This window comes from Pseudopodoces humilis, chromosome 5 (genome assembly GCF_049639895.1).
Source record: "Pseudopodoces humilis isolate 2021_Gansu_Grassland_sample_001 chromosome 5, ASM4963989v1, whole genome shotgun sequence".
NCBI classification, from domain to species: Eukaryota; Metazoa; Chordata; class Aves; order Passeriformes; family Paridae; genus Pseudopodoces; species Pseudopodoces humilis.
In genome coordinates, this window is record NC_142204.1 from 29,647,261 (window position 1) to 29,659,872 (window position 12,612).

General features: G+C 45.9%; 1 protein-coding gene across 2 annotated transcripts in view; it reads right to left on the bottom strand.

The window, feature by feature from the left end:
* The window catches only part of PLXNC1 (plexin C1), a 70,236-nt gene extending 60,610 nt beyond the window's left edge, over window positions 1-9,626 (bottom strand). The window contains exon 1 of one of the 2 annotated variants that reach the window (XM_014249107.2): window positions 8,679-9,626. In XM_014249107.2, the coding sequence (XP_014104582.2) occupies window positions 8,679-9,626 (948 nt within the window). The remainder of the gene's footprint in view (window positions 1-8,678) is intronic. The other variant, XM_014249108.2, reaches the window with a different exon arrangement.
* Window positions 9,627-12,612: the final 2,986 nt, after the last annotated feature.

Below are 12,612 nucleotides of genomic sequence, written 5' to 3' on the forward strand. Positions count from 1 at the left end.
GGAATGAAAAACCAAGCCAAATAACTCTGATTGTAGATGACTGAGTGTTGAAAGGAAATCTATATGTGTGAGAATAGGACCATCTACCAGGGGATCTCCCTAGAAGCCCATGTGTCTCCTCAGTAAGCAGCAACTCAGGTTTGAAGTCCTCTAATTGCTCCAAGTCAATCTCTGTGGTAGACATTGCCAAAGGTGTGATCCCACCTGCTCTCCAAAGGGGTCCAACCCCAGCCAACCTTTACTTCACCCTCCCTGTATAATGCTTTCCAGTCAGCTTACTTAAAGTTAGATGTGCCTAGAAAATGCTCTGTAAATCTACCTACATCTTCATTTGAGTCATGCTCCTCATCACATGAACATGTGGCTGCACATACACCAGTGCTGGCACAAAGGAGTGGCAGGCATGGAGAGGTAGGAGACAAGAGCTCAGGTAAGACCAAGAACAAGCTCTGTAGGTTAGCTTACAAAATCCAGAATTTCAACCTCAAGGATGGATTCCTAACCCTACAGGAACCCTCTGAGTGCAAGAGCCTATTTCACTTTAATGCACAAAACAAAGCGTGGAATGGACCATCAAAACTGACATTTAGAAGAAAGGTGAAGGCATTTCTTAAACTTATGAAGCAAATCCCTAACACAGTAATGGCTGAATTCAACTCTCTTGCATGCTATGATGCTGGCTTAACCCCCAAAAGTCTTTCCAGTAGAAATATTTTTTTTTTCCTGAACTGCAATCCTAAGTCAATTAAAATGTTCTTCAGTCATCTGAATCATTTTAATTAGCTTGAAAGAACAGCCACTTAGAATAAAAGAAGACTTGATTAACTTTCATATTTAAAGTCGCTATTTCTTTTTTCATGCAGCAGGAAGACACAAGGAACTGTCATGCACTTGTACAGAACTTCAGTAAAACTCATTTGGCCATGAGAATCCAGTGCCCTGGAGGTCTGTGTTAGATAGGGAAGTGAGGCAGGGTGTGATTGCAAGCATTTTAAGGTGGAAAAAGTTAACTCACTTTATTTATAGATCAGAAGGTAACAAAACTCCAGAACTACTGCACGCAATGAATCTTCACTCGGGTCAGTGAGTGGAGCTTCCACACTTTCATTTCTACCAAAATTAGGACGTTTTTCTGCAGTGCACCATGTAGTAGTGTAAGAGAGACAAACTACCCTGGGTTCCTTGCAGACTCTGTACAACAAGATCACAGAAAAGAGAACTCACCCGGTTTCTGAAAAGCTTTGCTGCCAGATTTTATTTTGACCCACATACTAATAAAATAACCAGTGTCATATCAGTGCATCCTCCTCATCTGACTGAAGAACCAATACTGACAAGTGTGGAAGTCTCCTCCCCTCCCTCTGCTTGCTAGAGGGAGGGTCAACACGACATTGAGCTAATACAGAAAAGAACAAGGGAAATTCAGATGGTGGACAGCCACAAAAAAATTGCCTTCTCTTTTTTGCAACCTATTTCTCCAGTTTGCCCATTTCCTCCAGGGTGCAGCTGCTGCTTTCACCCCTCTGTCTCCCCTTTTCCACACCCATTTATTGTTTTAACAAGACCTTTTACCTCTTTCTACTGTGACTAATGGGGTTACAGCACTGTAGAACCTTCCCAAGCTACTCCTTTCACAGCTAAATCCATTCTTAAAAATGCACTTACAGCCTAAACTTCCTTTATACTTGAAAAGTTATTCATCTCCACGGTCATCTGTTTGCCTATCCTGTAACATTTTCAGGTGCATACAAAAGCAAGAAAAGCAAAAGGAAAGATAATATCACTCTGTAAGACCTCCCCTTTTTTAATTCTTCAGTTCCATCCTCTGTTCTATTCTGTAGTCTCTCTACAGTCTATAGCTGTTTGGTTATTCGCATGGAAGGTATTTATACTAGTTTTCTATTTGGCACTTCATTTTCAGATGTATCTCCATATGACTCCAGTTGTAGCAACCATATTCACACTTCTGTCTTGATTTCCTCCTGATTATTTTACATTGTGTGCCTCAGAGGAAAGGGCAGCATTTTTAGCTCATGCAGCACTCATCATATGCAGCTGTCCAAAACGTAAAAGTAAAGGGTTTGAGCATCCGAGTGAAAGAACAGATGCAGCTAAACGAAAGGACACAAGATTTGTAAATAGTATATAGCAATAGTCAATACTGAAACAATAGATACTTTTCCTATGGGGAAAGAACTTTTGGAACCTCATCCTTCTTTCTTAACTTCACCATCCTTTAACCACCTTCATAAGCATTTACTATATCAGAGGGTAACAAATATTGGGGCATGCAGTGAGCCTTTATTAGGGCTAAGGGATCAGGAGATTAAACACTCCAAAATTTTATTTCCAGGAAGGTTTTTGATTTGTGCATTGCCCAGGAGTGTTAGGTGGACAAGCATGTCCATCCTGCAGCCTGCAAAAAATCAAGGATGACCAGGAATCAGTCTTCAGTGAGACCTTGCAGAGGCAAATCCTGAGGCTCATGATGCAAGGGAGGAAGAATAGTCAGAGGCTATGGTTGAGTGAGATGCTGATGGAGACTCCTGAGATGGGGAAGCTAGAAACCTGTGACTGCTTGCAGCAGCAGAAATAGTCCTACTCTGCCCTCAGATCTAAGTTCACAGAAGTGGTAAAGTGTCCTAATAACCAGTGAGGGAGAACAAGCTCCATCAAGGAAGGCTTTGAAACCAGCTGAGCTTGAACAGCATATTAGCAGAGAGCAAAAGGAAGTGGTGGGTGACCGTGAGGGATGAAGGCACACACTTGCTAAACAGTCATGTTACAACAGGCTGGGGCTTTTTTTAGGGGACCCTACCCATTGCAGAAAGACTGTAGCAATTTTCCATTCCTTGGACCACTACTCATTCTTGCACCTCCACATGAACACCAAAAAAATGGCCTAGTATGGACCAGGTCTACAAAGCTCTGGGGGCAAAGTGAATAAGATGAGACCCCAGGCTATGTTAACCTCTGGGGTCAGTCAAGAGTGATGCTCTTCTGGATCTGTTACTCAAAAACAAGGAAGAATTGAAGATGTGATAATCTGAGCAGCGAGCTGAAGCCCAGGCTTCAGTGTGTTCAGGGAAATGGCCAGTGGGATCCCCTGAGAGTCAGCTTTGAAGAGAAATAGAGCTCAAATAAGCTGGCAGGTCTTTCAGGACAATCTCTGTCAAGCACAAAATTCAGGAAAACAAGCAGACACATCACGAGATGGCCTCTAGCTAAAAAGGGAAGTCATGATTGAACTACACTGCAGAACAACATCACAAATGAGGAGGAAGCAGGACTAAGGAGGAAATCTCTGGACACACAGGAATGGTGGAAATGAGCTTGGAAAATCCAAGCTCACCTAGTTTTGTAACTGGCAAGGTATGGTATGGACAACAAGAACAGCTTCCACTACCACATGGATGATAAAAGAATTAACAATAAAATGCACCCCAGCTGCTGAATAGCTCAGGAGATTTACCAACAGTTGATGCAGACATGGCTCTGGACTTCACCAGCAACATCTTGTGGTCCTTTGTACACAGAGAGATCAAGGAGGAGAGAAACTACGAGTACTGGGAGAGGATTAAGCAAGAGATCTCTTAAGAAATCTTAGCTTTTACAAGTTTTAGGGAGGACAGATGGGATCTGTAGGAAGATGCTGAGAGATTGTTGAAGCTGAAAGGTTATTCTCTCCTGTTTCAAAAGGTGTAGAGATCAGGTAAAATCTCCAACTGAATAAAGACAAATACTGCACTGATATTAAGAAAAAACAAGATTTTTTTTTTTCAGGGTACTACACATTAGTTGGTCTCACTTTTTTCCCTGGGACAATCATGGAGAAAATCCTCTTTGAAACCATTTCTGGTCACAAGAAGATGAACATGGTGACTGAGAAATGCCAGCATAAATTTGCCAAGGATAAATCATGCCTGACCAACCTAAAGTACTTATAAGACTTGTAGATGTGGTGCTTAGGGACATGGTTTTGTGGTGGATGATCTTACAGGTCTTTTCCAAAACTGGGTTGCTTCAGCCTACAGAAGAGACAATTTCAGAGAGACCAATAAAACAAAGCCAGGCTCTTAGCCCAAGTGTATGTAAGGCAACAAGAGATAATGACACAAACTGAAACACTGCAGGTTTCTAGTGAACAGGAGATGAAAAAGCATCACTGTGAGGGCAATCAAGCAGAACAGGTTGTCCAGAGAGGTTGTGCAGTCCCCAGCCCTGGAGTGTGAGAGTTGACAAGTCTTCAGTGGTTTACTTCCTACACTAAACAGGGATGAACTGAAAACTCATTGTAACAAGATAGAAATATTCACTTCAAAAACATTAACTCTAGAAACCCATCAAACATCAGATGCAACACTAGCAGTCTGTAATACTCAGGAGATTAACTTTACTACTATAAAATTAATTACAGGATCAATTTTGATACAAAATTATATTTACAAGTCTGTAAATCTTTCTTTAAATAAAAGACCGTGAATCACTCTGGAATGAGTTACCACACAAATTCAAATGTCGTTCCTGCAAATTAAAGGCCGTAATTAAACTGATGTGACTCTGTTGACTTCGAAATCTCATTTCAGTAGAGCTTACACCAGCTAGGATTTGTGTTAAGATTCCAAACTATGTTTGACAAATTAAGGGACACATACTAACCCTCATATATATCAACCATTGAAAAATGAAAAAGTTCCAAGATCAGACTGTTACAAGTCTTTACTTGCATTACGTAATCGATGAAAATCCAACCCAGATGGCTTATCTTTTAGTAACTATCACAACTACTTAACCTTTTCATATAATAGAATAAACACCTTAATATAAACTACAGCAATTCTCTTTCTTACAAATATATGCCTAACAATTTTTGGGGGATTTTCTACCTGAAAAATTGTGAATCCTTGAATCTTCCTGAATCCTTTTCTTTCCATGCAATTTTTTTAACGACAAAACCAATTTCCACATTTGTCATTATCATGCTTAGGCAATACTCTACATTTCTCTCCTGTTGATGTTCTCCAATTGGAACACTTTTCCTACTCATCTACTTGGCTGTGACTCACAACATCCTGGCTTGTCTGTGAGAGACCTGAGGTCCTTTTAGGTCCCGCTCTGTCACAGAACAACAGAAGAAAAGCCATTCTTAAAGTCCACTAGCTCCCACAGCAAGTTTGTGACAAATTCCAACATTCCTCCTGTGTTTGTAAGTAACCAGTCAGGTTTCTGAAAAGAAATTGAGACTTGACAAATTCCCATTTACTAACTAAGGAAATTGTGTAGAAGATACACTTATGTATATGTAGGCTATGCTAGTGAGTCCAGTAACACACACACCCTGATAGTGCATGTAAGGAGATATATTCAAAACTAAGATACATGTGGATCAAATAAAAAAAAAAGCTGAATATAAAACTGTAAAATGTTCAGAGTAGTTTCATCTAAAATACCATTTGCCTCTTGCTAGATAGGGATCCTGTCTCTGGGAATCAAGTGGTGCCAATGTCCTGAATAAACACATCCAAGTAGGACAATCTTTGTGCACTCTACTGCACAAAACAAAAATGGACTTACCTACTTCTCATACGGAGAAATTCAATAGAATTTGTAGCAGTCACATACGTTTTGATAAAGTTGGTAAGCAAGGATCTTAAAAATTACTAGTTTCTAATAACAGACTCTAATCCAGCATTAAAACTTAATGCAAATGAGAACTCTGGCCTAAAAGGCAAAGCGAAGCTAAAGAGATTACACACCTACAGTGAGTTCCAACAGGATGCAGAGCAATTTGGTTCCAATCCAGTGAAGTACCCAAGTACATGCTTTACTTTAAATGCATGGGCATGAAGATGATGAAAATACTTATATATGCCTAATGTTGAATATGTCATTAAGTGCTTTACTGGGTTAGGGCCAGAAAGCTCAGTACCTTACAGGAATGAGTTCAAAGTACACCATTTAGCAACGGCATAACAGGAAATTCAGGACCACAAATACCCTGGCCTAAGCCCTTCTTGCAGTGTCCTGTTGAGAAATGCAATGCGAGTGGGGAGGGGTAAGAGGATGTCTTGCCTAAAGGTAATCAGAATAGTAACAGAAGTCTAAAGGATTACAAGATCAGAAAGAAAACAAACTTCCACTACTCCTTAATGTATATGCTTACTATAAATTGTATTCCTGCAGTGAGAAAACTCCCTGTATTTACAATTCCTACATAAGCTGATAGTCCGTATCTGGGATCCACATACCTCATCACATCACACCTGAGCTCCTGCATTCAAGTGTACCCAGCAGAGAAGACTAAGACCCACAGCACCCTCCAACTCCCTTCCAGCCAGAGCCACTGCTAGGGTTTCACACACTGCTGCAAGCTGTACACTGATGGACGTGCCACACTCCACCTTCCTGTCAGCTCCGAAGCCCATGTGTTTCTGAGTCCAAGAACAGCATATTCCACGATTGCAGGGACTCCCATACTTTGGTGAGAGACGGTAGAAGGATCTGGTCTAAAACAACCCAGAAGCAGCAACATATGGGCCTGTCATCTCCAAACTTACTCTGCAACAGCCTAGCCTAACCTTCTGTAGCATAAAAAAAAATTAAAGCTGAACTACATGCATTTATTTCTATGTTTATACACCATAAGCACATATAATTAGCTTAATAAAGAGAGCTAATTAGCCATGTAATGTTATAGGTCATATTACTTCAGAGGACCCACACGTCCTGCTATCTCACAAAACATTAAAATACCACTTTTCTCTCAGTGGTAAACTGCACTTCTCATGCCAAAATATTACAATCAATAACATCATCATAGTTTGGGACGTAAGGCTAAATAAGAAATCCTTTTAAAGATTGTTACAGTTGAGATTCTTCAACATTGTATCCAAATGTGATCTAAATTTCCAGGAGGGATGAGCTTCTTGGGACATGAAAGTAACACTGGAGTCACAGGAGTCTGATCTGAATTAGACCAATTATGAAACAAGTGGATCATTGATTTTTCATATTCAGGCCCTGAGAGGCAACAGGGACAGGGAATCGCCCTGTCTGCAGAAATATGTGCCTCACCTTACCTTCATCATGTCACTCTACGAGATCCATGAGGTTTTTCTGAAATTTCTTGCATGAGATTTTGTAAAGTGTTTAGAAGGGATCTACTGCCCAGGGAACTTTCTTCTTCTGTTTTGTTTAGTAGGCTCAGAAAGCACCTTCACTAAGAAACTTCACAAGTAATTAGGAACAAACAATACAAACTAAAAATTCCAACAAGCGAATAGGTATTTTGGGATCAGAATGAGACTTGAAATTCATTCAGGTTTGCCTTGTGGGAGCACAGAAATCACACAGTAAACAGTAAGCTAGCACTGGAAATCAAGGGATTGGCTCTGGCTCCATAGTGAGTTTCACTATTCAGCACAGTTGTCTCACCCACATATGGGGTTCTCATTCACAACCACGTCCTCGAACACTGGCAATAGTCTCACAGCTTAGTAGGGAGATGAGCAGACTGAATCACACGTGCCCTCTGGTAGTCTGTTTGGAAAAATCTCAGCACTGCACTCCACTGTGAGCTAGATTTGGAAAGGCAAAGAGTGACAGCACTTCTTTCAAGGAATTTTGAAGAAACTCCTATTGTAACAGCTCAAGGATTCAGAAGTTTATCTGCAAAGACCCCAGATGGTGTGGGAACTGCAAAAGACTTGTGGTTTGCTATATGATCCCCTATGGCTCTCCTTGATACTTTTCAGTGGTCCTTTAGCCACAGCTCTGGAAAGTTTCTAACTTAAAAGCGTGGATAGGCCTTTCAAAAGCACCTTCTTCATGTGAATGACATCTTTACCTCCCTGAATATAATTTTTAGGTAATTACTACTGAGGCCAGAGCAAAGCCAGTAGCCTTGCCTATCCCACTGTCCATGCACTCAGCTCACCCTGAAGAGGAGGAAGGAGCTGAAGAGTGTTACTGGTGTAGGTGACATGGGGAACTCCATGGGACCCCACTGTGTGAAAATGTAACCACTGCAACAACAAAGAGATAACACCTATTGTTGTCTGCTGCACACAAGGATTTGGGGAGGTGGCTGTGAGAGCCCTCCCAAGCAAGGCCAGTCCTGAGAGGCTTGGAAAATACCTAACACAGAACAAGCAACCACAGATAACTAGTGAGTGACAAGGATAACAGTGCACACAGCCCAGTGCACAGAGCCAGTTTGATGGGCTTTTTTTCATTTCTGATGTAGCTGCAATGACATGAGATGTGAATGCACAGAATAAGATAGGAGATGCTTTATCTAGGCTGTATGGAAAATAAAATGAAATATGACTAATCCTAAACTGAAAAGGACACGCTGAGGGAGAAACCTAAGACTCAGGTCTGACCCAGGATGCCCTCAGGTGCTCCCTCAGATGTGTCTTTCCCAACAGGTAGGTGGGAAGTATACCAAAATCTGGTAAAGGATCAGCTTTTTAGAAAGAGAACGAGCTGGAGAAATCACTAGAGCTGACCAGGGCTGATGTGCAAAGCCTGATGCGGCTCTGAAGTTTCTCGCTAACTTCATGTGCCTCCAGGTCAGGGACACCCCGTGAGTCATGCACAGAGACATCAGCCACAACAATAACAGTGTCAACAAGGGCGTGCAGGATGAAAGCTTAGCAAACGATGCCCGGACTTACACAGCTCTTCCCGTTCATATTGAAGTGCGTGGATGCACAGGCTTGCTCCTTCATCTCCTCCATCCCAAAGATGCAGACGGCAGTGCTGTTCCACGCCTTGGCGTTGTGGCTGTGGCGGAAAACACCCACCCACCAGCCCCGCTCACCCTGGCGAACAAGGCTGGAGGAAATAATGAGGCTCCTGCACCCGCAGTCCAAATAGACGTGCCCTCGCAAAGTAAGGCCACCCTCTGAAGGCCGCAGCTGGCGCAGGACAGCCATGCTGGGTGGCTCCGTGTTATTGCCCAACCTGGCCTTCAGCGTGTAGTAGGGAAAGAAAAGGTGATCCCCCCACTGGAGCGCGTCAACAAAGTGCAAAGGTTCCTCCTTGCGCTTGATGATGCCCAGCTCCTCCTTGGACTTGAGGTTGACCATGCTGCGCACCGTGATGACGGTCTCCTTGTCCGACTTCGAGGGCTCGCAGTGCAGGTGGTTCGTGTCAGCGCTGGTCGAGTAGGTGGCCGCCACGGCCAGGTACCAGGCGCCGGCCTGCTGGAAGACGACGCCGGCGGTGGAGCCGTCGGGCAGGCAACTGACCACCTCGCTTTGGTTCAAGCGCTGCCGGTAGGACGGCTGCTCCCACACCTGGCAGGCGCCGCCATCCTGGGTCCAGCCGGTCAGCAGGACGCCCAGCCCGCCGGCCTCCTCGTAGTACAGCAGCAGGTTGCTGCGCATGCCGGGGGGCTCCCCGCAACCCTGCCCCGCCGCCGGCACCACGCGGAGCCGGGGCTGCAGCTCGGGCCGCAGCTCGTACAGGCAGCTGCCGCCCGCCACCAGCACGGCGCCGCGGCTCACCTCGATGTTGTCGATGGGGGCCCCCGGCAGCTCGAAGCTCTGGGGTCCGGCGGCGCCCGCCAGCGCCGCCAGCAGGGGCAGCGCCCAGCGGGGGGCGGGCGGCGGGGCCGCCATGGGCGCGGGCTCGGCTCGGCGCCGCGGGGCGCCTCAGGCGGGGGGGGGGGGGGGGGGCGGCTCCGCCATGCTGCGGGGGGGGGCCGGGCGCGCTCCCCCCCCCCCCGCCGCTGCTCCCTGCGCCGCGGCCGGGCTGCGCGGGCGGGGAGTTCCTCTTTCGGGGCGGGGAGGAGGGGGTGCCTGCACGGGAGAGGTGGGCTGGGCTCCTCCGGGAGGGCTGCCGAGCCACCTCGCCGCCGTGCGCCGCCGCCCGCCCTCCGCCCCCCGGCCCCGCCGGCCCGCCTTGCCGCGGACGGTGGGCGGCGGCGGCGGCGCCGCGGGAGCCCTGCTCGGCCGCCGGGCTGCCGGGGGCCGGGGGCGGCCGCCTCGCAGCGGCGTGGCGGGCCGCGGAGGGGAGCGAGACCCGCCTCGCCCGGCGGCGCTCAGCACCCGCACCCGCTCGGGGACCCCTCCGGGAAGCGGAGCAGGGGAACCCCCCCGGGCAGGGCGGCCCCCGTGCACTCGCCCTGCCTCGCTCCCGGCCCGGCTGAAGCCCCCCGCGGGCAGCGGGCGAGCAGCGGTGAAGGTGCTAAGCGGGGACAGCCGGTGGCGCGGTCCGCCGCCGGGTGCCGGGTGTGGGCGTGGGTCTGACTCTGCTGGGCACCGGCAGCGCCCGCTGCGAGCCTGGAAACCCGTCTTGTTCCCGTTCACATGCACCGCAGAACGGCCCTGCTAAACAGCACCCCGTCAACCAGTCCCCCGATGCCACCTTGAGCGGGAAGGTGGGGGGATCAGAGATCCCTGTTAAGATCTGTCTTGCCTGAGGTAGAACAAAGGCTCTCGGCATTCTCCGAGTCCTGCAGGGCACACGAAAAATCCTTTCTAGCTGTGCTGCTGAGAGATGGACGCCCATCCATCCTTGGGGGCAGGATGGACCACGTTGAATGGCGTAACTGATTTACTTCATTTTCCACTCTGTCACTGCTGGCTGAGGTGCAACACAATGTGAAGTATAGGTATATAAGTATAGGCATGCTGAGTTCATGGTAAATTATTGTTTTGCTGAATTTTAAATAAAAAATGAAAAGCAGCAAAGATGCCTTTCTGTATTCTCTTTTGGGTGCCTCTGAAATCTCTGGGTGAGGATGGGCGTAGGGCCCATTGCCTTGCTGAAAAGAGGATGTCATGTTCAGCACCGAGAAGTCATCTGACCCTTCAAGACACCGCTTTTGTCTTGAAGTAGCTTGATAGCAGGAAAAAGTGGGACTGTAAAATTTAGAACAAAAGTAACTTCTGTATGAATCAGTCAAGTGCAACTTTTTCAAGTAGGAAGTGCAACAAAGTTAACAAATTTTGATTATCTTTCTTCATTACAGTACCCAGCCACAGTTATTATGCAAAAATTGATGGTCAGCAAAACTATTCAATAATTTTGCAGTAAAAAGGTGTCTAGGACAAATATTCCCATGAAATCCAGAGCTCTCCACAGCCCATCTGCTTATCTCTTGTATAGTGACTCCAAAACGCATCCAAAATCTGCAAAACGTAGGAGAGGATGTAAAAGGGAATCATTGCACAATTTTTCTTCTTGCCAGATGCAAAGAGATGCTCTATGTGCTAACACTGCCTGCAGCTACCCATGGAGGATTGAACTTCGACTCAACATGTAGGCAAAGTAAATCCTCATGCCCATATCACAAATATAGATTGTGCACAGAAATGTTGTTTACACATCTTTGCAAAGGAGGCTGAACATGTCATACTGGAGTGCATTACACATTATCTTGCCTTCTAGTTTATTTTCAGTTCAAATATAAAACTGTAAGTGATTTTCTTGCTCAAAACTGATGAGGCTAAGCAGCAAAGCATATCAGCATCCTAACTACAAGACATGTCTTATTCTGACCACAGAACATGTCCAGCAACAGGGTGTCTTCTGCAAACACCCCTCCTTTTGCAAAATCACCGAGCTCTGCATGTATTGAAGACACCTGTTTTTCTCAGGCTTTATGCCACATGTACTTCACTGAATGACTGGTTTGTTTAAATGAGTGAGGCTTGTTCTAGTCTTAGAGAACAGCAACCACTCCCTAGGCCTGCAGACTCCTCAGACTGCCAAAACGGCCAAAAAGCAGTGCTCTGCTTCAATTTTTGTGCTGGGAGGACTGAACTGAATACCGTGGCTGTCACATGAAAACAGTCCAGCTACGTGGGCTAGCAGTTCTACTGGGATGGGATGGGATGGGATGGGATGGGATGGGATGGGATGGGATGGGATGGGATGGGATGGGATGGGATGGGATGGGATGGGATGGGATGGGATGGGATGGATAGCAGGTCATACCCCTTCTGCCCAGGGCCAGCCATCAGAGCACAGTTCTGCAGACTGTTCCCTGCCTGTCACTTTTCTATTTCTGATTTTTCCTCTTTCCAGCGAAGCAGTAGCTTGGACCAGAGCCTCATCTTGCAACATTTAATTCTGCACACACTTTTGAGAGCCAACTTTGCACTGAGAGTTAGCACATGGAGTTTTGCTCATGAGTGACCCAATTCTTGAAGTGGCAAAGTAGTCCCAATTCCTTTCAAAACCCCTGAAGTAAATAGGAGTTTCTATCTTCAACACATTCTTCTAGATTCTTCTGTCTATCTGGATACTGGAAAAGTTGAGCTTCTATTGGTGTTATGGAAATAGAAAGGGAGGCTACAGGTTTATTTGGTACTGCTTCAGAATGTCATATTTGTTATTAACACAGCAGACCAGAAAGCAGCATAATCAGTTCATGACTGAACTGATGCTCATGTTGGAACTAGATGATCTTCCAAGATACCTGCCAACCTAAACTGTTCTTTGATACCTCTATAAAGTCTAAACAGACAATGGCAAATCATTTCACTGTATTCCCTTGGCTGTCAGTTCCATAATTGGTGTTTTTATCCTGTTGTTGTAGTGTGTTTTATTTTTCAGGCACTGAAGGGAGGGCAAACAAGGTAGCCTGCCTGTTAATGT